This window comes from Cyprinus carpio, unplaced genomic scaffold, assembly GCF_018340385.1.
Source record: "Cyprinus carpio isolate SPL01 unplaced genomic scaffold, ASM1834038v1 S000000041, whole genome shotgun sequence".
In the NCBI taxonomy this organism is placed as follows: Eukaryota; Metazoa; Chordata; class Actinopteri; order Cypriniformes; family Cyprinidae; genus Cyprinus; species Cyprinus carpio.
The window spans coordinates 139,913-167,583 of record NW_024872794.1 but is presented as its reverse complement, the minus strand read 5'-3'; the positions used below and the strand labels follow the sequence as shown (position 1 = coordinate 167,583).

The 27,671-nt window shown below is 36.5% G+C and overlaps 1 protein-coding gene across 3 annotated transcripts; it reads left to right on the top strand.

Annotated features, from left to right (window-relative positions):
* Positions 1-1,177: 1,177 nt before the first annotated feature.
* LOC109067540 (centrosomal protein of 95 kDa) lies at positions 1,178-27,671 on the top strand. Of its 3 annotated transcripts, none has more exons than XM_042753809.1 (6): positions 1,178-1,522; positions 2,871-2,945; positions 3,046-3,198; positions 15,207-15,371; positions 24,320-24,391; positions 25,824-27,671. In XM_042753809.1, exons 1-6 carry the CDS (start codon positions 1,331-1,333, stop codon positions 25,998-26,000), a joined length of 834 nt encoding a protein of 277 aa, XP_042609743.1. In that variant the 5' UTR covers positions 1,178-1,330; the 3' UTR covers positions 26,001-27,671. The 3 variants fall into 3 exon arrangements, with proteins under 3 accessions (XP_042609743.1, XP_042609746.1, XP_042609744.1); XM_042753812.1 differs by having other exon boundaries at positions 25,808-25,940; XM_042753810.1 differs by having other exon boundaries at positions 1,184-1,522; positions 15,225-15,371.

Sequence of the window (27,671 nt, the reverse complement as noted above, 5' to 3'; positions counted from 1 at the left end):
AATTAAGTAAGACCCTTATTCCTCGGTTGGGATCGTGTAGATCCCTTTGAAGCTGCACTGAAACTGCAATTATTTGGACCTTCAACTGTTTGGTAACTGTTTAAGTCCACTATATGGACAAAAATCCTTGGATGTTTTCCTCAAAAACCTTAATTTCTGTTTCGACTGAAGAAAGAACATGAACATCTTAAATAATTCAGGAAATTCAGGAAATTTCAATTTGAAAGTGTACTAATCCTTTAATGATCTTCTAAATATCTCTCTTATTTCTCTCTATTTTTATTTTTTTGTTTTTGTCTTAACATGTACTTTCTTCACCACCATGGGAGCTAGAACTTTGTTATGCTGCCCCTTATTTATGGAACTACCTCCCTCTTGATATTTGCAATAGTGATCCATACTCTCCATACAATAGTCTTCATACTTTTAAATCTTACCTCAAGACTCAGCTTTTTGAAGAGACCTTTTTGTGACCTGATTTTTATTGAGCCTGTATATTTAATGCACTTGTAACCTGTGTGTGATGTACTCTGTGGTGATGTCTTGTTTATTGTTACTTGCTCGTCTGGTCAGAGGAGAACTGGCCCGCCGACTAAGCCTGGTTTCTCCCAAGGTTTTTTCTCCATTCTGTCACCGATGGAGTTTTAGTTCCTTGCCGCTGCCGCCTCTGGCTTGCTTGCTTCGTTTACAGCGATATCGTTGACTTGATTGCAAATTATTGCACAGATACTATTTAAACTGAACTGAGCTGCATGATGAAATTACTGAATTCAATGATGAACTGCCTTTAACTGTCATTTTGCATTATTGACACACTGTTTTCCTAATTAATGTTGTTCAGTTGCTTTGACGCAATCTTTTTTGTTTAAAGCGCTATATAAATAAAGGTGACTTGACTTTTATTTAATTTCCTTGTATGGCAACCTTGAGTGTCATGAAAGGCACCTATAAATAAAATCTGTTATTTATTATTACTTCACCTGAAAGGGATGGACAATGGCAGTGCGGGGTGGGCTAAGCTAACAAGTGAAGGCGAACAGATTGCAGGCAACTGTTCTCAGGCTCTTACGCCACATGTCAATTTCTCTCATTTAGAACATTAAAAATAAGAACATAGAAAAAGTGCTTGAACTTTTGAAAGTTCAAAGTTGCTTTGTAAGATGTAAACCTGCAAATTTTGTTTCTCTGATTATTATATTGTGTCCTCATAAACCATATATGTCACACAGACACGAATATACACAGCAGAGCAGCATCCACTAATCCTTCCTTGTTTTCATCAGATTTCATGTTCTTTATTATATAAATACATTTTAACAATTTGCTTCATATGTTTTTTACATTTTACCTAGTGAAAGTGAAGGACAACAATCTTCTTCCCATTCTGCTGGAGGAGTTTCCACGGGTGCAGCTCTCTCCTCATACTTTGTCCCGTATGTGGAAACAGCAGCTCCGACAGATTGACCAGCTCAGCTCCACCCAAAACCAGAACAGACAGACACAGTCCAAACTTTTAAAACAAGTGAGAGATATAACACACACACAGAAACACACCGATTTAATGGCCCATAAGTAGGGTGACCAGATGAGATTGGCTGAAATTCGGGACGACGAATAAAAACATATTTTTATTCAAAGATCAACAGTCTGTCATTAGTCTTTAGTATGCCACAAAAAAACAACAACATTAAAATCATGAACTCAAATGTCATTGTGAAAAGAAAAAAAAAAACAATGACTGTTGTAAATGTGTGTAAATCAGACCTTTCTGTATAGCCTAACGCTAATAAGTTTAAGCAAAAATAGCGAAATAATTGTGTAGTGAAGTATTTTTTTTTGTACACAGTGCCGCTAACAATCAATCACTCCTTTAAGTGTCCATCACTGTCCTCCTCGCGGCTGCAGCAACTTGCGCTCTCTTCATCGTTTTTGCTATTTAGCAGCGTGTTGGGGTTCACCAGCCATGCCAACGGAATGAATGAAAATTAGCTTATCAATGCATATCTAAATTCGCGCCTAGCCGCCTATGGTATTTTTTTTAGAACTTAGAAAAAAGATGCTGCAGCCATTGAGCAGCCAGCGGGGGCTGGTTGCAGGACAACTCAACCTCCGCAGACAGTTTTTAATGTTTATCAGACAATAACTACTCAAGATTTTGCTTTAGTATAATTTTCGAGACAATTAGGGCCAGATTCGGGATTCGGGACAACAATTTAGGTTTCGGGACTGTCCCGAATTTTTCGGGACGTCTGGTCACCCTACCCATAAGCTGCTAAATTTAAATTAGTTTTTAATTGAACCATTTACAGTAGTATTATCAACATACTGTCAGCATAACAATATTCCGGGCCTTACATTGGCATAATGTGGCTGCAAAAAAAAAAACATTTGTGACAAGTGGGGCGGGGCCAAGAGCCGTGGGAAACGGAGCAAGGCCAGTGGATCTTGAGTCCTACAGAGGAGCTCCGGAAGGATAAAAGGAGGAGTGACAACAGTTCAAGAGGAGAGAGGACCAGCTTCTCCGTGGGATTATCACTTATCACGGGCATTATCACTTACTCCACGTGCCTCGCTCCGTTCCCATGGCTCTCGGCCCCACCCGGCCCACTCGTCACAGGTTTTATTCACTGAAAATATTGCCCTCTGCCAGAGCTCTTAACACTTGTTGATACCCATGTTGATACTTATAGTGACATGCTGTTGTAGTAAGCAATATATACTGTATATTCTCTTTTAATAATATGCAATAAATCTAGAAATGTGTTAACAAATTTTAGTTACTAACTGATATGTATCGGCTGACTGCTGATCAGTGTGCACAAGTTCATTGTGTTTCAGCACTGAATGGGTTCACTTTGTTGTATTTGTAGTTAGAAGAAGCTCAGAAAAGACATGACATGCTGGTGCAGATAATCCACAAAGAAAAGGAACACAACCGTCGCCTGGTAAGAGTATACTCCTAATAAAGACGCAAAGACTAAATCATACAAAATTAAAAGCCTTTGAGCTGAGCAACTCAGAATCTTATGTCTGTATATATTTCAGAGAGAGTTCAAGGAGAGGATCCAACAGCAGAAGTCAGCTCAAAATAAGCTTAGAGAACAGAGGCAACAGGTTGCTCGTGCTAAAAAATATTACAGCGTCTATCATATTCAGCTACATGCCAAACTGATGCAAGCAAAGACACAAGAAGAGCGAGTAAGTGCCAAATTCACAACCACTATTATAGGTGCTTTCTTAATTGTTTTAAAACCATAACTCTTAGCATTAAACGCCTATGGCCTGCAGGCCAAGTAACTTAAATCTAATGCAGTTGCAGAATTGCCCTCACACAAATGCAGTTACTAATATATATCCACTAGAGTTCCTCTTGTTGATATCGTTAAAGGGGGTTGCACACTAGAGGACATTCATCGTGCCATGTCATATCTTCAAAATTCTCATTGTTTTCTATATTTGGAGTATACAAGAGACTATGTAATTATTTGATATGTTGTCACTCAGCGGCAGAAATTCAACATCAACATCAATTTTCATTCCGATAAAATTAAATCTGGAATATTATTAGTACAATGAATGGGTCCTTATGCATGTTGTCTAACCCTAGCAGTTTAGGATGTGTAAAAATGCCAGTCCTTATGCATCTTTTCATTATCTAGGTGGATGTTAAAATTGCCAACAATTGACGTTATTTGCAAACCGCATTAATTTGGATATAAAATCAGCAAATTCATTGATAATGTCTCTGTGATGCCCTGGTAACCTATATATAGTAGCCAGTGAAAAAAATGGATTTAGATTTTTTTTCCACATCAATCTACACATTGTCACCATAATGACAGCCCAAAAAAAAAAAAAGGGTTTGTAACAACTTCTGAAATTTATTAAAAATTAAAAAACTGAAATTATTGTATTTCGTAAGTATTCATTTTCTGGGACACTTGAAAATCAGCTCAGGAGCATTCCTATCTCTTGTAGATGTTACTACACTTCAAATGGAGTTAACCTGTGGTAAATTCAATTGAATTGATATGATCTGTAAAGGCACACACCTCTCAATAAAAGGTCTAACAACTTAGAAATGCATATCAGAGAAAAAAAACAAGTCCTGAGGTCAAAAGAACTGCCTGAAGAGCTCAGAGACAAGATTGTGTCAAGAGACAGATCTGGGAATGAGTTTAGAAAAAATTCTGCCGCATTAAAGGTTCACAGAAGCATGCAGCCTACATTATCCCTTATGGAAGAAGTCTGGAACAACCGGGACTGAGGGACTTCTGAAAGCTCAATGCAGCAAAATATAGAGACAGCCATAATGAAAACCTCCAGAGCATTCAGAACCTGGACTGGGCAGATCTTTCTCCTTCCAACAGGACAATAACCCTATGCACACACTAAGACAATGCAAGAGTCAAGTCAAGTCACTTTTATTTATATAGTGCTTTTAACAATACAGATTGTGTCAAAGCACTTTACAGTATTAAATAGGAAAAAAGTGTGTCAATAATGCAAAATGACAATAGTAAACGCTCAATTTTCAGTTAAAGGCAGTTCATTATTTAATTCAGTGATGTCATCATCCAGCTCATATCAGTTTAAATAGTATCTGTGCAATCAAGTCGACGATATCGCTGGATATTAAGTGTCCCCAACTAAGAAAGCCAGAGTTGACAGCAGCAAGGAACCAAAACTCCATCGGTGACAGAATGGAGAAAAAACTTTGGGGAGAAACCAGGCTCATTTGGGGGGCCAGCTGTAAAATTCCAGGCTGCAGCAAAGTCACATTGTTCAGAGGACTCATCTGGTTCCTGTGGTCTTGTCCCGGTGGCCGTCTAGGAGACATGGTCTTCACTGGGGATCTGTCTCTGGGGCTCATCAAGTTGTCCTGCTCTCCGCTGACATTCAGGGCTGTTTGGGTCATCTCTAGGTGCTGATCCACCATCTGGGATGGAAACGTACTGGATCCGGGTGACTGCAGTGACCATCTGATCTGGATACAGACTGGATCTGGTGACTACAGTGACCTCAGAATAAGAAAGAACCAGAGTAATATTAGCATAGATGCCATTCTTCTAATGATGTAGCAAGTACATTGTGTGTTATTGGAAGTGTACCCAGTTCTTTTTAGTTAATGCAGCCAAATGTGTAAGTGTGTTTTCTTTAAACCAGGTTAAAGAGATGGATCTTTAATCTAGATTTAAACTGAAAAAACTGTGTCTGCCTCCCGAACAATTTTAGGTAGGTTATTCCAGAGTTTTGGCCCTAAATAGGAAAAGGATCTGCCACCTGCAGTTGATGTTGAAATTCTAGGTATTATCAAACTGAGTTTCGGGAACGCAGCGGACGTGGAGAATTATAATGCAATAAGAGCTTGCTTAAATACTGAAGTGCTAAACCACTCAGGGCTTTATAAGTAATAAGCAATATTTTAAAATCTGTACAATGTTTAATAGGGAGCCAGTGCAGTGTTGACAGAAGTCACTTATGGACAATTCTGTGAATGTCCTTGAGTGGCACAGCCAGAGCCTGGGCTTGAACCCAAACAAACATTTGCAAAATTGTCACAAAAATCTGCTTTTTGCTTTGTCATTATGGTGTATAGAGTGTAGATTGATGTAGATTGAGTAGGGATACTTTTGCAAGGCACTGATCTATCTATCCATCTATATCTATATCTATATCTATATCTATATATATATATATATATATATATATATATATATATATATATATATATATATATATATATATATATATATATATACATATATTAGGGGTGTGCCGATCTGATATTTAGTATCGGTATCGCACCGATAATGCCACTTTCTGCCGGATCGGGGTATCGGTCAGACGAGACCAATCCAAATCCGATATTGTGCGTATACTATTCTGTGTATACAAAGGCAACCCTCTACATATGCGACTAAATTTTCACTCTGGACAACTTAATAATGTCTATCGTTAGCCATTGGCTAAAAATTTCTTAGATTTTACTCACCAGTGTTTGTGTTATTGGCTAAATACAAGTTTAACATAGATATATTTTCACTCGCTGAACACTCAGACTAAGTGCTTGAGAGTTTTGCTCTCCATCAAGTGATCTGTGCTATAATTCAATTCAACTCGATGGATGCGCAGTGTACCTGTATTTGACATAATGTACCATGAACACTAGTGTGAAGGCGCACGACTCGCCGTTGCTTTGCTGAGAGCGCTGTGTTTCTCACACATGCAAAGAGAGAGTGAGAATCTTACATATCACACTAAATCGACGTGCTACATGTAAACGGTATTCTTTGTTGTATTTTCCTGTCAAAATAATGGAGTTCATTTAGAATTATTCAGCTTTTATGAACAAGCAGAATATAATGCGGTTTTTCTGGTAGTAGGTGGAACTAATGCACAAACGGCAATCTAATTAGCTGGCTCTCATCTATTACCATCCCTGTTTTGATTTCAGCAAATTAGCTTGAAAGGTGAGCCTAGCCTTTTGATTCTTTCTGCTGTTCACTGCAGAGGCTTGGTCACTGCAGAGTGGGCTTTCAGTCCGACTTCTCTTAAATGTGGCTGGTCTATGATATTTAGTCATAAGCTTTTCAAACAGTTTTAGAGAATTTGATGTTTCTCCATTCAAAGAGATAGGAGCTGCACTTGCATGCCCGAGAGGCATTTCAAAGATGGTCGCCAAGTGACATGACTTGCCTTAAAGGGATACTCAACCCAAAATGAAAATTGTGTCATTAATAACTTACCCCCAGTCTCGTTCCAAACTCGTAAAAGCTTTGTTTCGTCTTCAGAACACTCTTCTGTGTCGGCTGCACAACAAGGATGCGCTGTTTTCTTTCAAATCACAGCCTAAATACACACAGAGAACACGACTCACTTCCGAAAGATACACTCCCAAAAGCACACAGATTAGCCACTTTTGTGTTAGCTGGTGTGTACAAAACAAACATTAGATTGCAAAGACATGCGAAAATCCGCAAAACATTATTAAATTGTCGTTGTCGGGAGAGGCGTCTTAATCTAGTTTTGTTCATTAAACTGTTCATTATTGAACAGCCTGTACTCCCTTGACCGCAACTGTTCGGTCCACAATACACCTCTCTCCACCATCCTGTCAGATCTGAGGTAAACACTTAACGCCTAACAATACACACACATTGGTGTGCTTCTCGTAACATTAACAACTAGTTGTTCAGTTTGGTACCGTACACACTGCATAGAATTTTGTAAACGCAGTTGTCACTACCTGTATTTTTGGGGAGTTATTATTGTTGAATGCGGTCGTCACTTCTGTATTTTAGTAAAATATGTGTGTACAGAATGCAAAGGAGTAAAAGATGAACTGACAACCAAATTTAACTGCAGTGTGTATGTGGCCACTGTAAATTCGAACACGTGATGTTCTACTTGGAGCTGTTCACACCCTTGGACTTGAACTATTGCACTATCAATGCCTAAATATAGCGGATAATGAATCAGAGGTGGGCAGGTGGTACAAGTTATAACTCTCAGAAAACTCCCAGTTCACAAGTTGTAATTATGAGTTCTACGAGGACATGAATGCTTTTTACAAGTTGGTATGTCGTAATCACAGTAATTACGATATGGCATGAATGCACCTTTAGAATGTTGTTGTTTCCGTGTAAATTACGTGATCCCACTGCGCTGCAAGCCCGTTCGTTACTAGGCAACATGGATGCACACACACGTAGAGTGTAAGTTGGAAGAGCAAGATTTTTATTTTATTTTTTTTAAGCATTTTGATTCCTGAGATTAGAATTTTACAGTTCCTGGACAAAATCACTTGCCTGTGATCAAAGATAGTGAGAGCTGATGTTGGGGAATATAGCCACATTCTTTCTAAATTATTATTGATAGTCAAAAACTCTCCAACTGCTTTGCAACCAGAAGCTTTAACTTAGCTTTGGCTGCATGAAATTAAGGAAAGGACTAGAGATGTTATAATAATTGCTAAAATCTGATAAAAGACAGACAAATTCATCCAAATAAAATAAATTGTTATATAAATTTAAAAAAATACAAATGTATAAAAAAATGGTCCCTAACAATTACACATTTCAGCTTAAGAATGTTTTTTTTTTTTCCTGTTGTAAGTAGGGATGTCAATTGAAATGATTGATCGTCATTTAAATTAACGCTCAATTGATTAACCTAATCCTTAAACTTTAAGTAACCTTAAAACTGCAAAATGCGTCTATTGCAGTGTGACAGAATGTGCAAAAGCCACTCAAAAACAACAACAACAAAATAACACTGCTTTTTCACCCGAATTAAAGGGGTTTTATTCTGAATAAAATGCTAGTAGCAGGATTGTAAAATGAATAGATAACATGATAACATGGCCGTGGGAACTAGGGGTGCTGAGGGTGCTGCAGCACCCCCCGCCCCAGGGCTGGGTCTGAGATTTTCCTTCTGCCCCTCGATCATCCAAGATACTTAAAGGGTTAGTTCACCCAAATATTAAAATTATGTCATTAATGACTCACCCTCATGTCGTTCCAAACCCGTAAGACCTCCGTTCATCTTCGGAACACAGTATAAGATATTTTAGATTTAGTCCGAGAGCTTTCTGTCCCTCCATTGAGAATGTATGAACGGTATACTGTCCCACGTCCAGAAAGGTAATAAAAAAAAACATCTTCAAAGTAGTCCATGTGACATCAGAGGGTCCGTTAGAATTTTCTGAAGCATCAAAAATACATTTTGGTCCAAGAATATCAAAAAACTACTACTTTATTCAGCATTGACTTCTCTCCCCATCCCGGGTCTGTTATGAGCGCGTTCACCTCACATCCGGTTCGCGAACGAATCACTCGATGTAACCAGATCTTCTTGAACCAGTTCACCAAATCGAACTGAATCGTTTGAAACGGTTTCGCGTCAACAATAAGCATTAATCCACAAATGACTTAAGCTGTTAACTTTTTTAACATGGCTGACACTCCCTCTGAGTTCAAATAAACCAATATCCCGGAGTAATTCATTTACTCAAACAGTACACTGACTGAACCGAGCCAGATAACGAACGAAACATTGACTCGTTCTCGAGTCAAGAACCGTTTCTGTCGGACGCGTCCGATTCGAGAACCGAGGAGCTGATGATACTGCGCTGATGATACCGCGCGTCTGAACTGAACTGGTTCTTTTGGTGATTGATTCTGAACCGATTCTGTGCTAATGTTATGAGCGCGGGTAAACCGAAGGCTTCAATCAAGGGCAATCATCGCCAATGAAGTCATTACGTCGAGCGCAAAAGAACTGGTGAACCGTTTTCGGCAACCGGTTTATTGAGTCAAACTGTCCGAAAGAACCAGTTCGCGGAGAAGAACAGAACTTCCCATCACTACCGGTGATCCGAAAACCGATGCAACCGGTTCTTGACTCGAGAACGAGTCAATGTTTCGTTCGTTATCTGGCTCGGTTCAGTCAGTGTACTGTTTGAGTAAATGAATTACTCGGGGATATTGGTTTATTTGAACTCAGAGGGAGTGTCAGCCATGTTAAAAAAGTTAACAGCTTAAGTCATTTGTGGATTAATGCTTATTGTTGACGCGAACCGTTTCAAACGATTCAGTTCGATTTGGTGAACTGGTTCAAGAAGATCCGGTTACATCGAGTGATTCGTTCGCGAACCGGATGTGAGGTGAACGCGCTCATAACAGACCCGGGAGAGAAGTCAATGCTGAAGAAAGTAGTAGTTTTTGATATTCTTGGACCAAAATGTATTTTTTCGATGCTTCAAAAAAATTCTAACGGACCCTCTGATGTCACATGGACTACTTTGAAGATGTTTTTATTAACTTTCTGGACGTGGACAGTATACCGTACATACATTCTCAATGGAGGGACAGAAAGCTCTCGGACTAAATCTCAAATATCTTATACTGTGTTCCGAAGATGAAAGGAGGTCTTACGGGTTTGGAACGACATGAGGGTGAGTCATTAATGACATAATTTTATATATTTGGGTGAACTAACCCTTTAATTTTTGTGATAGTTTTGTGATTAATTATTTATTAAACTGAATAGAAATAAATAGCCTATAGCGGTTGTACAGTCTTGGCCAAAAATATTGGCACTCTTGGTAAATATGATCAAAAAAGGCTGTGAAAATTCATCTGCATTGTTAATCCTTTTGGTCTTTTATTTAAAAAATTCACAAAAATGTATCCTTTCATTGGATAATAAGAATTTAAAATGGGGGGAAATATCATTATGAAATAAATGTTTTTCTCTAATACACATTGTCCATAAATAATGGCACCCTTTTATTCAATACTTTTTGAAACCTCCATTTGCCAGTTTAACAGGTCTAAATTTTCTCCTATAATGCCTGATGAGGTTAGAGAACACCTGACAAGAGATCAGAGACCATTCCTTCTTCCAGAATCACTCCAGACCCTTTAGATTCCCAGCTCCATGTTAGTGCTTCTCCTCTTCAGTTCACTCCTCTCATTTTCCATAGGGTTAAGGTCAAGAGGACTGGAATGGCTATAGCAGAAGCTTGGTTTTGAGCTCAGTGACCCATTTCTGTGTTGTTTTTGAGGTTTGTGTTTGGGTTATTGTACGGTTGGAAGATCCAAACATGGCCCATTATAAGATTTCAGTCACTTACTGATTTTTTATCTGTTGGTATTTGATAGAATCCATGATGCCATGTATCTAAACAAGATGTCCAGGACCTCCAGCAGAAATATAGGCCCACAACATCAAAAATACAGCAGTATATTTCATTGTACACATGGGGTACTTTTTTCTCTGTGTTCACCAAACCCATTGTTTGCTGCTAAAAAGCTAATTTTTTAGTTTCATCTGATCATAGAAGCCAGTCCCATTTAAAGTTCCAGTCATGGCTGATAACTGAATATGCTTTAGTTTGTTTTTGAATGAGCTAGGAGAATTTTTCTTGAAACCCTCCAAAACAACATTTGTTGATGTAGGTTCTGTTTGATAATTTTTTTAAAGGTTTTCTGAACCAGATACTCAACTATTTTCTGCAATTCTCCAGCTGTGACCCTTTGAGAGTCTTTAGCTACTCAAACTCTCCTTCTCACCGCACATTAGGACGATATAGACACACGTCCTCTTCCAGGCAGTTTCGTAACATTTTCTGTTGGTTGGAAATTCTTAATTATTGCCCTGATGGTGGAAATGAGAATTTTTACTGCTCTAGCTCTTTTCTTAAAGCCACTTCACCAATTTGTGAAGCTCAATTATCTTTTGCTGCACATCAGAAATATATTATTTGTTTTTTCTCGTTGTGATGGATGATTAAGGGAATTTGGGCTTTGTTTTCCCTCCTCTTTATATTTCTGTGAAACAGGAAGCCAGAGCTGGATGATTTCATGTTTATAATCATGCTGGAGTGCTCAAAATTGTGAATATGAATGGGAATATACTTCAGAGATATTTTACTCATAAGAAATTATAGGGGTGCCAATAATTGTGTCCAAGGAGTATTTGAGAAAAACATTCATTTCATAATGATATTTCCCCTCCGTTTTAAATTCTTATTATCCAATGAAAGGAAACATTTTTATGAATTTTTTAAATAAAAGACCAAAAGGATTAACAATGCAGATGAATTTCCAGCCTTTTTTGATCATATTTACCAAGGGTGCCAATATTTTTGGCCACAACTGTATTTTTCTTGAGCGCCTCGCAGCGCACGTCCATACATCTCGCCCTCACACTGACAGAATTTCATGTGAAATGTTCACACGATATTACCATAATTTTACATTCCCTCTTGTAAAAACTATTCACGTCCTCACCCTTTTTATGAGCCATTTTCCGAAGCTTTCTCGCTTCTCAAGACAGCGCCCCATCAATCACATAAGCACAGCTCTTTAATTGCGCTTCAGTCATTGGTCAAACATGCTCTAACCACTGTAGCCTAATGTAATCTATTAACTACACACATCATAACGTTTTAGGCAAGTAGGCTACCATATTATGACATAAAATATTTTAATAAAACTGAATTTGTATTTAACCTGGTCATGTTTAATAAAAAGACATTTTAAGTTTAATTATAACGCCAAATGACCACGATTATTCAAACAAAGAACAAATTATAAAGCGAGCAAAGAACATTTACATTATCAAAGAATATTGCTGAATTCAGTCTAGCGTGAGTGTAAGCATTTAAAAAAAGTGAAAGTTATAATCAGTGATGTTGTCTGCAGCGTATGATGAATTATCTCTTATTTACATTGCATGTACATCTTCACTTTGTTGTTTCTGATGAGAGAATTCGCCAAAGTGCACTGACCAAAAAATTTTGCATACCAACGATGTTAATATTTAGTAAAATCCCCTTAAATAACAAAAAAAAAAAAAAAAAAATAAAAACACAAAAAAAAAAACAAAAACACAAATAAAAAATTCTTAGTATATAACTCTTCATGTGTATGTTAATCTATAAGAGTTTGGGCTGTTTAATAGGCTATTAGGAGTTTGTCAAATATCCCCCACCATGGCCCTGCCCTGCAACATCAAGCCCCGCCCCCCAGCACCCCCCAGATAAAATATGTTTCCAGTGATAATGATCATTTGATAAAATGAAGAGAGCGCGCTGTACGTTTGAGATAATTTTACTTCGTTGATGGTTTCCTATCCCATCACGGAGACCACAACGCGCCTCTCTAAATGGTTTTGTGTTGCTTGTTGTTGTATTTTAAAACACAATTGCAATGTTTTCAACAGTGGTGGAAAGAGTACTGAAAATTTGTACTCAAGTACAAGTACTGTTACATTGCTGAAATAATACTCAATTATAAGAAAAAGTACTGGTGTCAAAACAGTACTTAACCATCTTGGGTCTAAGGGTGTTTTGGGGGCCTGGAGAAGTGTAGACATGCCCTGACCTTTGTGCTTCTTTCAGTTGCTTTTCAACATATACATGGCTAAATTCTAAAAACACTGTATTCAGTACTAACTGGGCTACAATAATGTGTAAATGGCATGTATGTACATGATTGTGTTTTTGAGAAAACAAAGTTTATGCGTGGTTAGTGAAAAACTACAATTTTGAAGTCACTGAAATAAGGATCATAAAACACATACAGAACATTTGTTCACAAGACTGTCTAACATGGACCTTGTAGCCTAGAATTTTTGCTCTAAAATTGTGAAAATCATCTTGTTTTATTCGCTTACAGAAAACAATAGACTGATTTAAATTTTCTAGGACACTTTTTGTTTCGAAAGGGCATATGCGAGTAGGCCTGATTGATCATGAATATTAATGCGATTCACACCTGAGAAGACAAAGGCCTGCATAGTGAGCTGCATAATTAATCTTTCAGCCAGGTGTGTGACCAAGTGGAAACAAGAAAAGAGAGTTACAAGAAAGAATTGAGGACAAAATAAATGTATATATTTTTAGGTTTGTAGTTCATCTGGAATATATTTAATTATCCCACAAAATAACTTGAGATTCACTTGCGAGTGCAATTAAACAATTTATTAGGAACAATCAAAGCTCACTTTCAAAGCTGAATTTTTAGCATCATTACTCCAGTCACACGATCCTTCAGAAATCATTCTAATATTCTGATTTGCTACTCAAAAACATTATTATTATTATTATTATTATTAATGTTGAAAAGAGCTGAGAAGAATTTTTTCAGTTTTTTTTTTTTTATTAATTGAAAGAACAGCATCGTTTGTAACATGATTATTGTATTTATCATCACTTGTGTGCTATATAAGTTTTAATTTCTATATATACTGACTCCAAGCTTTTGAATGGTATAGTGTATATTGTTACACTTGGAGTAAGACTGGAGTAATGATGCTGAAAATTTTGCTTTGATCACAGGAATAAATTAAAATTTTAAATATATTCAAACAGAAAGCAGTTATTTCAAATAGTAAAAATATTTCGCAATATTACTGCTTTAGCAAATGCAACCATGTATTTTGGATCAAATAAATGCAGGCTTGGTGAGCAGAAGTTCAATTCTTTACAAAAACATGAAAAATTTTAAAAGCTTTTGACTGGTATTGTCATGTTGAAATATATAAATGAACATCACATACCTAGCATTTCCAAAGTGTATATTGTTTATGTGCTCTAAAGGACATACATATTTTTTAAGAGACTCATGGGAGTGTGCCTTGCTTGGTCTTAGTTGTGTTCCAGGTTCCTGAGTGGGCTGCTTATTTGCATTGGCTCGCTTTGAAACAGGTTATTTTTCAATGTTATCCTCATATCTAAAATTAAAAAGTAAGCATGCTGTTTACACAAATAAACTACATTATTAACATTATTGTTATAGTCACTGATACTAGTACTAATTTATAGAAAAAAAGAATGCAATTACCACATAGCACAATATTATCAGTGATATTTACAGCTTACTTGATACATTTACACCTCAGAGGATCCCGGGTATAACACATTCAAAATATTTACACAAGAGCAGATATTCATGAACAGAAGCTTAGTTACATTCATAAACACAAGCATGGTTTGTATGTAGGCCTTAAGTTTGTGAATCTGAATTTTTTTTTCAAGTCCCTGGAACATTTTTTAAAATGAACATACATACAGTAACTTAATGTGGCCCTCAAGTCAAAAAGTTTACCCACCCCTGCTTTATAGCATCAGCTACTGACTTGATGTTAATTTGAACCAGAATAAAAGGGAACTCCGAGACGTTTACAATTACACACCCACCATAGATGTTGTGTGCAAGTTAAAACAGATTTGTGTGTGTTTCTGTGTTTCAGGGAGGCTTAAATGACTATAAAACTTTTATTAAAAGTATTTAGTAGATATCCGTTGAAATGCTTCTATTTGCATTCATAATATAATTATGAATTGAAATAATTTTAAGTCTAATAAAGAATTGATCTCAAAGGGGGATCATTGGCATTAGAAATTATGAAAGCCCCTGATACAGACAGACTTACAAAGTTACATCAGGGGTCAAATAAAATAGAAATAACACCTCAAAGTTACAAGTTGCAATTGCATGATGTAATCACTTTTTGTGTGTATGCTGTACAGGTCTGATAGAATATATTTTGCTTAGCAAGAAAAGAAAAGAGAGAGAACACAGTTTATCATTGTTTATTTTTTGCAGACTGGCTGTTTTTAACGCAATATATGCACATTTGTATTGCTTTGATAAGAGCTTGTCCTGCTAATAATTTAATCAGTGGAAAAATAGTTGTGTGTGTTTATTCAGAAGCTCAAGCAGATCTTTGAAGAAGGATTGGAATTACAGAAAGCTCGTCTGAGAGAACAGAGTGCATATACTAAAGAACTGCATCAGGAGAATTACCGCAAATACAAAGATGAGATTGAGGCCATGGAGAACTACTACAGAGACCAGGTAAAAACAGTATTTATTCATGTGTGTGTTAACATGTACAGATTGTCTTTAAAATTAGAAAAGGTCACATTGTTCGGACAGTGGACAGTGAGTATTTGCTCTTCGAAAGCAAGCAATCCTCAATAAAAAGTAACAGTATATGCTGCAAAGTAGTTATTTTTGCAGGAAACTATACCATGTAGATGGACCTTTTAGGACTATTTGATTTTTTTACTATTTTGTCAGTTAAATGCTTGACAATTTTAATGGCACTTCAGGGTTTTTCCTGGCTCAAAATGAGGTGGTACCATCCTGATCATGTGCACACAATGTACCCACCCTTCAATTGGCTGAAACAAACACTTTTTACATGCAACATATTTTAGGTGCTAATAATAATTATATGATTGAAGAAAATGACAATTATAAAGTTACATTTTACGAAAACAACCTGTTGAACATTAAATTAAATACAATATTCTAGCTAAAAGGGGCCCTTTTGTAGTAAAGGTGAAGATAAACAGAACGTTAAGTTGTTAAATACTTCATGAAATTGAAAATCTTTATCCACTCCTTATACTCTCCTGATCCATAATATCCAATATACACTCACCGGCCACTTTATTAGGTATACCTATTCAATATTCAATATTCAACCTAATCACAGCCATCTCTAGGGTTTACAGAGAATGGTCCGAAAAAAAAAAATCCAGTGAGCGGCAGTTGTGTGGACGAAAATGCCTTGTTGATGTCAGAGGTCAGAGGAGAACTGGTAGAGAAGATAGAAAGTTAACAGTAACTCAAATGACCACTCATTACAACCAAGCTATGCAGAATATCATCTCTGAACGCACAACATGTCGAACCCTGAAGCAGATGGGCTACAGAAGAAGAAGACCACACCAAGTGCCGCTGCTAAAAGCTAAGAACAGGAAACGGAGGCTACAGTTCGCACAGGCTCACCAAAATTGGACAATAGAAGATTGGAAAAATGTTGCCTGGTCTGATGAGCCTCGATTTCTACTGCGACATTCAGATAGGGTCAGAATTTGGTGTAAGGAACATGAGAGCATTGATCCATCCTGCCTTTTCTCAACGTTTCAGGCTGGTGGTGGGGGTGTAATGGTGTGGGGGATATTTTCTTGGCACACTTTGGGCCAGGCGTGCAGATGGCACTAGGTATGGGGGGGACATGACCCCCCCAGCTTCATAGTGACACGATCTGTCCCCCTCACTGTCTCAATGAAAGGCTCTATTGGTAAACAGAGGATTAATCAAGGTTTCCGCTATATACATTAGTCTAAGTAGTAGCGAACCTGCCCGCCGTTCCTGTGTACTAAGCGATTTTTGAAACACGCTTTTGACCACAGTGTCTGACAAAGTCCCAAAACACACTTGTAGCCAATCAGCAGTAAGGGGGCGTGTCTTGTCCTGATAGCGAGAAGAGAGCGCTCAATTTGATTTCAGAAATTCCATCCAGTTCAAAATTTCATCAGTTTGACAGCACACGTGCTGCAAATACTCGCAACACAACAAAATGCTCACAACACAAACAAATACAGAAACGAGCTGCAAATACTCAACACAAGCAAAATTACCCCAACAAAACGAAAATTAAATTTTTGGCGTATTGATTACCATTTGCATAACCCACAGTTGTACAAATACCATGGTTTTTAAACTATGGTTAGAGGTAGTAAATCCATGGTTAATTTGTGCATGATTACATTAACCATTTTTTGTTTGCTTTTTTTATATAATAAATGTATTTATTAATTCATTCAATTCAATAGTAAAACCACAGGCTATGGTTAGTTTTTGTAAGGTATGTTGTAAAAGTAAGTTAGCCAGCGTATATAACCTTTCACAGTTACAGTAATTGTGTATTTAGTCAGCTTATTTAGGCTGATAATATCCACACAAAAAAAGAAAAAAAAAAAAAAAAAAAAAAAAAAAAAAAAAAAAAAAAGCTTTTCAGAGCAAACATTGATAAATTATGTCCCAGCCATATTTGTCACTTTACAGTTCCCTTAAATATTTCCGATGTGGTCTGTTTTTTTGCAGCACATTTCTTTATTTGCTTGTTGTGAGTATTTGTAGCGCTTGTTGTCAAATTGATGAAGATGTTTTCTTAACTTGCAGGTGTTTTTGTCATTTGCAGCGCGTTTAGCTTCCCCGGCCACTGTAGCAGGTCCTGTTGGGGTGTGGGTGTGTTTGTTTTTGTGCTAAAGAATCGGGTCAGGGCAGACGCAGGCTGAAGCACAATAATAATCTAACCATTACTTTGTACCCACCTTCTCACTACACGCTGTTCTGTTGTCAATAAATAAACATGACGATGGTGCTGCCACTGATGTTTATGTTCTCTGTGTGTGTATGTACTACGACTCCTGTCCCCGGGGTCCTATGAGGAGCTGGTAGCTGCCTCAGTTGTGCCTGTAGCGGTAACCATAGTGATCATTTACAGGTGCATCTCAAAAAATTTGAATATCATGGAAAAGTTCATTTTTTTGTAATTTAATCAAAAAAGCAAACTTTCTTATGTTCTAGATTCATTGCACACAAACTGAAATACTTCAAGAGTTTTTTGTTTTAATTCTGATGGTTACCACTTGCAGTTTAGAAAAAACTTAAAATTCAGTATCTCAAAAAATTTGAATCTTTTCAAAGATCAATCAAAAATAGATTTAAAAAACAGAAATGTTTAAAGATCTCCAAAGCAGGTTTAATTCTGCACTGAATACTTGGTTGGGGCTCCTTTTGCATGAATTACTGCTTCAGTGCTGCGTGGCATGAAGGTGATCAGCCTGTGGCACTGCTGAGGCATTACTGAAGCCCAGGTTGCTTTGATAATGGCCTTCAGCTCCTGTGTATTGTTTTTCAGATGTTACTTATCTTCCTCTTCACAATACCCCATAGATTCTCTGTGAAGTTCAGGTCAGGTGAGTCGGCTGGCCAATCAAGCACAGTTGTATCATGGTCAGCAAACCACTTGGAAGTGGTTTTGTCACTGTGGGCAGGTGCTAAAGTCCTGCTGCAAAATGAAATCAGCATCTCCATAAAGCTTGTCAGCAGATGGAAGCATGAAGTGCTTCCATCTGCTGAAAAGCTTTATGGAGATGAAGATTTCGTTTTTCAGCACGACCTGGCACCTGCTCACAGTGCCAAAACCACTGGTAAATGGTTTACTGACCATGGTATTACTGTGCTCAATTGGCCTGCCAACTCTCCTGACCTGAACCCCATAGAGAATCTGTGGGATATTGTGAAGAGAAAGTTGAGAGACGCAAGACCCAACACTCTGGATGAGCTTAAGGCCGCTATCGAAGCATCCTGGGCCTCCATAACACCTCAGCAGTGCCACAGGCCGTCATTTCTGCAAAATGCCACGCCGCATTGAAGCAGTCATTTCTGCAAAAGGTTACCGGACCAAGTATTGAGTGCATAACTGAACATAATTATTTGAAGGTTGACTTTTTTTGTATTAAACACTTTTCTTTTATTGGTCGGATGAAATATGCTAATTTTTTGAGATAGGAATTTTGGGTTTTCATGAGCTGTATGCCAAAATCATCAGTATTAAAACAATAAAAGACCTGAAATACTTCAGTTGGTGTGCAATGAATCTAAAATATATGAAAGTTTAATTTTTATCATTACATTTTGGAAAATAATGAACTTTTTCACAATATGCTAATTTTTTGAGAAGGACCTGTATATTTGGATACAGCACTCTGTGAACAGCCAGTCCTTTCAACAGTGACCTTCTGTGACTTACCCTCCTTGTGTCAAGTCAGTAGTCTTTCCCATAATTGTGGTTGCATGTTCTAAACTGCCTCAAGAGGTACCCAGTATTTATACTCAAAATAAATCAAACTAATCAAGCTCAAAATGTAATATTCTAATTTTTTGAGATACTGAATTTTAAATTTTCCTGAGCTGTAAGTTGTAACCATTTTGTCACACAAAATTTTAGTTTGTGTGCAATGTATGTAGAATATAAGAAAGTTTGCTTTTTTGAATTAAATTACAAAAAAATAAAGACCTTTTCTATGATAATTAAAATTTTTTGAGATGCACCTGTACTATCATCTATGACTGAGCTGTTGATTTTTCTGGACTGAAAAAATTTGACTGCTGGACAGCTTGGTCCCCCCCCAGTTAAAAACTCCTATCTGCGCCCCTGCTTTGGGCCCCTTAGTACCAATTGAGCATCGTTTAAATGCCACAGCCTACCTGACTATTGTTGCTGACCATGTCCATTCCTTTATGACTACAGTTTACCCATCTTCTGATGGCTAATTCCTGCAGGATAATGCACCATGTCACAAAGCTTAAATCATCTCAGACTGGTTTCAACATGACAATGAGTTCACTTTAATCAAATGGCCTCCACAGTCACCAGATCTCAATCCAATAGAGCAGCTTTGGGATGTGGTGGAACGGGAGATTCGCGTTATGGATGTGCACCGACAAATCTGCAGCAACTGTGTGATGCTATCATGTCAATATGGACCAAAATCTCTGAGGAATGTTTCCAACACCTTGTTGAATCTAGGCCACAAAGAATTGAGAGAGTTCTGAAGGCAAAAGTGGGTCCAACCCAGTACTAGCAAGGTGTACCTAATAAAGTGGTCAGTAAGGCATGTAAAAAAGGCATGTACAATAAAATTATTTGTCATTGCTTGCCATTGCAAGGGGATTTGCTGGATTATTCATTAAATATAAAATAAATAAATATGAATAATTGTGTGTCTGATTGGTCTAAACGCTACAGGAACTTTACTTTGACGTTTGAGCAGCAAAAAGTATTATTAGAAATGAACAGAGGTGTCAAGTAACGAAGTACAAATACTTTGTTACCTTACTTAAGCAGAAATTTGGGGTATCTATACTTTACAGGAGTAATTATTTTTCAGACAAATTTTTACTTCTCCTGAATTTACTTCTTTACACTGTAAAGTGTTCATCTAGGTGTCAACTATAATGCACACCATTCATATTTTTCATAATTATTCAAATAAACTGTAAATCAAATGTAAAATATTGCTACTTTTCATTACCCAATGCACTTAAATACAAATTTAAAGCTCAATAGCATTTGAACAGAATGACTCACATTCATAAAACATACTGTAAAATGTTCATCTAGGTGTCAACTGTAATGCACACCTTTCATATTTTTCATAATTATTCAAATAAACTGTAAATCATATGTAAAATATTGCTAATATGGCATATTTACATTTAAGCCCATTCGGTAATGAAAAGTAGCAATATTTTACATATGATTTACAGTTTATTTAAATAATTATGAAAAATATGAAAAGGTGTGCATTATAGTTGACACCTAGATGAACACTTTACAGTATGTTTTATGAAAGTGAGTCATTCAGTTCAAATGCTATTGAGCTTCAAATTATGCCATATTTTAAATTTGAGCCCATTCGGTAATGAAAATTAGCAACATTTTACATATGATTTACAGTTTATTTGAATAATTATGAAAAATATGAAAGGTGTGCATTATAGCTGACACCTAGATGAACACTTTACAGTATGTTTTATGAAAGTGAGTCATTCAGTCTCAAATGCTATTGAGCTTCAAATTATGACACATTTTACATTTGAGCCCATTCAGTAATGAAAATAAGCAATATTCTACATATGATTTACAGTTTATTTGAATAATTATGAAAAATATAAAAGGTGTGCATTATAGCTGACACCTAGATGAACACTTTACAGTATGTTTTATGAATGTGAGTCATTCTGTTCAAATGCTATTGAGCTTTAAATTTGTATTTAAGTGCATTCGGTAATGAAAAGTAGCAATATTTTACATATGATTTACAGTTTATTTGAATAATTATGAAAAATATGAAAGGAGTGCATTATAGCTGACACCTAGATGAACACTTTATAGTATGTTTTATGAATGTGAGTCATTCTGTTCAAATGCTATTGAGCTTTAAATTTGTGGTTAAGTCCATTTGGTAATGAAAAGTAGCAATTGTTTTCCATATGATTTACAGTTTATTTTAATAATTATCAAGAAATATAAAAGGTGTGCATTATAGTTGAAACCTGGATGAACAGTTAACAGTTGTTTTCATGACTGTAAGTCATTCTCCTTGCATGCTATTGAGGTTAGAGAAGTGTATAGTAGTTTCGCATGTAACTTTAGAGACGGTCCCTAGATTTGCGAATATCGAACGTCCAACGTCAAGCCAACTTTATGCCAGTCCCCAACTGGGGGACATTGCAGACGTATGTAGCAAATACAGGAAGCTATCAATCAAGAATGTATTAGGATTGTGAGTTATTTTTCCTTTTTTTTTTTTTTTTTTTTTTGATTAATCACTTGGATTAATCTTTCATTTTGACAGCACTAATGTTTATTGTATATAGACAACCATACAAGGGTAATTGTTACTAAGCCTGCCCTGGGTACACCAATTTTCTTGTCCATTGCCCTCGCAGATTCCTGCAGCTAAGCTTGGATGTACATTTACATTCCATTAAAGGTTATTGATGACATGCCTCTGAAGTTTGACTTTTTGCACCATTACAATACTTATAGGCAACTAATCATCATATCTCTAGTTCTTTAATGTATTTGCATTGTACTAAAGTGCATTCATTTTCAATGGGCATATATGCAGCTGAAACTAGAGCTTAGATTCTCTGCCCGAGCCCGAGCCCGAGCCCGGACTCGACCCGAGGACGGTGGCGGGTCGGGTCGGGCCCTTGATAAAGCACGTCACGTGTCATGCGCAACGTCTCGTCCACTCGCACTCGCAGTCTAGCACGCATGACGCATCACACCTGCTGTGCGTGCTGTACTATTCAGTAGCTTAAGTGCAACATGGAGCTTGAAGAAGCAAAGAAATAAATTAAAACAGGAGAATTAACTTTGAGCAAGTTTGGAGGAAAATCGGAGGTATGGAAACATTTTAAACTAGTCGTGGGGAGTGACAACATATGTGTTGGCTTTGTCTCGTGCATTAAATGCGGCACGCTGCTCGCCTATGACAGCAAAAAAAAAACTGTCTTAGGCCATCATTTTCTGTGTTCATCATTGTTCACGGTTTTTTTTTAATCTTTATTTTTATTTTTATTTTTATTTTTTACGTTTCTTTATTCGGAATTTCAGATCCATTTACGATCCATTCAACTATTTCTGAATAAACAAACAACAAAGTTTACATGCTTCTCCCTTGTCGTATTATTCATTAAGATAATAATTAATAAATGCACGCACAATTAGGAACTTGATAAATGTTACAGATATGTTTTACTATGCACAAACAAATGCCTTTCAACTTACATTTGCAAAATTCAGAATTAAATGAATGTGCTGCAATTTGTACAAAAAGAGAGTCTGTAGTAGCCTACGTGTTTAAGCCATTAAATAAGCACATTTAGTTTCAAGTTTGTTAAGTTTTGTTTTGAAGAAAGATTTTCTTTAAAGTGAATTTCGTTTAGTATAAATTGTATCTTAATTTTAATACATTTTCATCAACCAATTGCCTGGATTTAATACATAAAAAGCAATATAGCAGACAATATAAAAATGACATGGAGGCGCCGCTGCGGTCACACTTACACCATTTGAAACTCACCGAATTCACAAATGCACATCTTGCTTGTTGCTCACACACATATTATGTTGAAATAACAATATGTTGAAGTTACATTATTAATAATAATTAATCTTTAAGAATATTTGATTGAATGCTGAATGTTGTGCTTGTTCAATTTAATAAAATTAAAACTTTAATTATGATAATTAAAATAATTGAATATTTAATATTGAGTGGCCAATATTTGCTCATTTATTAATAGAATTTATATAATATATATATAACTGCGCAGCTCCCCCCTGTAGCCTAAATGATCTAGCACAGCAGCACCTGCTTTAATAAAACATCTGGCGCCGCCCCTGGTTATAACGGCCCACATATTAAAAATGGTCGGGTTTATATCGGGCTCGGGCTCATAATTACAGTGAACGTGTCGGGCCGGGCCGGCCTCGGACACAACGTGCTCGGGCTCGGGTAGGGTCGGGCTTGATTTGTTGGGCCCGATCTAAGCTCTAGCTGAAACAGGTAGCCTAGTGCCTCCCAAATTTTTCAACATGAACATTTTTATATAACATTATAGTCATTATGGCCTATGGCCTCATGAATGAATGTGTATTATATTATTTGCTTGCTAATCGCTAGTAAAGCTAACCAGCCATCATGCTAGGTAAACTTGCAAACTCACCTGGTTTATACTATTTTTAAATCAAATGCCAAATGAATGTTTTGATTTAGATAGTTTCACGCCTTATTAAGTGAGAAATGGTATATCAATCACTGTCTAAAGTTAGCTAGCTATAGGGTTGCCACCTTCCATGCATACTAACGTTAGTTGAATGTTTTACAGGAGGTTGTATGAACAAGCAGTTACTCTTCAGGTGCTTTGAGGCTAGCAAGTGCAAAGGTAGAAACTAGCGCACTACTCACTAAATAAGGCGTAAAACTATCTAAATCAAAACATTCATTTGGCATTTGATTTAAAAATGTTATATTATACATATATTATAATCACACATCTTAAAACAAACAAAAGTTCTTTTTTGTTTGGTTTTCTTTTTTTTTTTTGGCTTCTCTTTTAACCTAAAGGGAGTGATTTCTTTTGGAAGTTCTTTGCTCTTTTTGACACCTATGTGTTGCTGTTTCATCAAACCTTATCAGTGAAGATTCAATATAAACTTTGTTGTAAAAACCACATCATGAGATACAACTGGATTCAACATTCAATTGGATCCCTAATTATCCACGTGTCATTGATCCTTGGACCCGATGATTACTGCTTAGGGCTATATTGTCATTTTCAATTATTTAGTGCTTTGATTCAAATTATGTTGGTCCTGTATTGTAGTTTATACAATGTATCAAGTACTTTTTGTCCTATTGCAGTTTTCTTTATTGGCCGAAACCTTAGCCCATGAAAGGCAGGACATACAAATTTGTAAGAAAGCACAGGAAAAGGTGAGTGTGTGCTGACTCCATGTACCATGATTACTCTTTTGTGTAATAATTATAGTATATATTAGGGCTGGGCAAGTTAACATGTTTAGGAATTTGGTTAACGTCGACAATTATTTTATCGCACATTAACATAGTTTTTTTATTATTATGAAGGTCCGTTTCTCACTGGCTCTGAATACACATACAGACAAACCATAGGTCACAGGAGGGTTGGGATGTTGATCAGTACTGGCTTGGGATGTCATCAAGCGTCTCAACCAATGAGAGCATTTGGGATGGGCCCAAGACTGGGCCCACAAACCACTGTGGTTTGTGTTATTTTTAACAGAAAAAAAACTGCAACCTGCTTGTAATCATGACTTTTCCAATAGCATGTGGAGACAGCAGAGAAGCACTCTTGCCCAGCACAGTGGAGTGCAATGTTTTGTAACTTTGTGTGTTTTTTTTTTTTTTTTTTTTTGTCATTTGGAACATGGTAACACACGGCCGTCTCACAATATATTGCTTTACAGATCTATCGATTTTGCAGCTCAGAAATGTTCACGCAATCATGCTGCACATGTATCAGAAGATCTGCGCTCTGGTGTGGTTAGCGCTATGCTCACACTACATGCATCCTCACCCGAGTCCAACTGAACCGCGCTCTGGCCCACCTCTTCCAACCGAGCCAGGGATGGCTAAACGAATGCACGGAGCGATCACACTAGTCAAAAGAACCGTGCTTTAGTTGTTAAATGCACCCTAATTATTCTCCCACATCCCGCACACACAAGTCTCTACCCGTCTATACCCGCAACCCCATCAAGTGTTGTCAGTGCTGCACTCTGTTGCATTGGGTCCCGCGATCGTGCAGGTCTCTGCTTGGAAGGTGCCTGTTATACTGTTATGATCGACTATAAAAAACATAAACACAACTTCAGTGGAAAAAAAATACAAAAAAATATCTACAAAAAAAACAAAAACCCCCTCACAGTAAAAAATAGTTTGTTTTATATTTAATCTGAATACATTAATGTTATAAGTTGAGATTTACAAGAAATATTTTAACTGCTACTATGTAAAAGGAATACTGCAGTAAAAAAGCACCTTATTTGTTTAAAGTGTGTGCAAACCAAATGTTATTGCACATTGTTCATACAGCAGTACTTTTAAATGAAAAAAGTGCACAATACACTACTTTTGAATGCATTATTTGTGTGCATAACAATGTTATTAATCACAATTAATCGCAGACAATCATTCGATTAATCACAATTTAAAAATAAAGTATAATTTTAGCGTTGCCCAGTACTAATACATATATATAAAAGTGTGTCTGTCTGTCTGTGTTATCCTATATATGTTATAGCATATGTATAACTGATATATTTGTTATATGTATGTTTTTTTCCCCTCCTAAATAATTTGTTCTAAAAGTATGAATTTCTAACAGGCTCTGCAGAAAATGAAAAGAGAGTTAAGAAATAAGATGGAGAAAGAGATTGGCGAGCTGCAGAAGGTCATCATTCAGAATGACGAAAATAATTATTTCAGAGACTTGGATGTGGAACGCTTACAGAAGCGTGTACAAATGGCATCTTTCCAGTACACCACCAGCTGTCTGCAGTAATCACTAGCCAATTAAGCTGTGATTGATAATTATCTCCAGTGCATCTTTTACATACGTTAACCTTAGGTAGATTATCTTGAAAATAAGTAGATGAAATTTTATGTTTGAACCGCTTGAGATGTACTTGCATGGTTCTTTTAAAACATTAACATTACTGTAATATTGTTTTTATAATATTGCATTTAATATTGTTTGATATTAAATATTTGTATCAATATTAATATTTAATATTGTTTCCCAGAAGCTGATGTTGTATCAGGTTTCACCAGTTTATGTTGGAAGGTTTTTAGACTGTAAGCTTGTTCTATAGGACAGCATGTGCAATCACTTTTCCCTTTGATGAACTTTTTATTGAGACTTCCATTTTCCTTTACCTTATTTCTGAGAAGCCTGTAATGATTTCCCACCTCGAATGTGCTTCGAAAGTTAACTAGTGTCTGGTAACAATACTAATCATGATTGTATTTTGGTTTTCACATCAAACTTATCATTGTTCTATGTTCAATGTCATAACACATAAATTAATGGCATGACTATTTATTAAATCTCCAATTTTAAGAATTAGGTGTTTTTATAAACAAAATTCGTTAACACTTTGTTTTAAGTTGTCCTTGTTACATGTTACATTTACTTACTATTATAATAACAATTAATTGTGCATAATTATATGCAAGTAACCCTGACGAACCCTAATCCTAACCCTAACCTTATAATAAGTACATGTAGTTGATTAATGTTACTCAGTACTTAAATGCATAGTTACACTGTAACAAGGGCACCTTAAAATAAAGTGTAACCCAAAATTAATTTACATATAAACAATCAGTTTTTGATGTAAGGGAAAATATTAGGCCAAAATGGAAAAATTTATAATAATTTTTGTTAAATAAAAAGTATATTTGGATGAAGTAACTGATCTGGGGATTCTTGACGGAATGTATGATAGACATCACACCAGCATTTGTCCAGCAAGAATTTAATGTGAATGTCTGTAGACCAGGGGTCTCCAACCCTGCATTACTGTTGGTCACTGATGCTCTGCAGATTCCGAAAGCTGATCCCAAATCATTAGTTCTCATTCTGCTGGATCTATCTGCTGCCTTTGACAACATAAATCATCAGATCTTTCTGTCCACCCTCTCATCACTGGGCATCACAGGAACTCCACTTAACTGGTTTGAATCTTATCTTACAGGCAGGTATGGGCAGTATTTCAGAAACATTTATTTAAAATATGTATTTGAAAAGCAGAGCTGAACTGGAGCATCCCCTGAAGCTGTACTTCCATAGGAATTAGTTAAAAACGTTCGTGTAGGCTGTAATTAGTATGCACACTATAATAGAATGTGTAGTTATAACCATCTCTTAGCTCTGTATCATGCTTGAAGAAAATTTTGGTTTCTGTTTTTGCTTTGATTTGAATATTGAGAGAGTAGCCTACTGTGATCATGGTTGCACTTAATAAGACTAAGAAATAACTGTTCTTTTTTTAATGATCAATTTGTGGAAAAAAGTTCAGATAGGAGGTCAAGCATTCTAAAACAGCCTGCAAGGACAATTCTATAGGTCTGAAGAGACTCATGAAATCATACAAAAGAGAAGTCAGTCAGTTGAGTTTGTTGCAAATTATTTTACAGTGCTTGAGTATTGTCTGTTATTGCATATTATAAT

Bases quoted from the DNA above. Each gene is read 5' to 3' on its own strand.
- LOC109067540 (XM_042753809.1), top strand. From the start codon at position 1,331: ATGTTTTTTACATTTTACCTAGTGAAAGTGAAGGACAACAATCTTCTT. The intron at 2,946-3,045 runs GTAAGAGTATAC...TATATATTTCAG, and splicing joins AGGAACACAACCGTCGCCTG to AGAGAGTTCAAGGAGAGGAT. The intron at 3,199-15,206 runs GTAAGTGCCAAA...GTGGAAAAATAG, and splicing joins CAAAGACACAAGAAGAGCGA to TTGTGTGTGTTTATTCAGAA.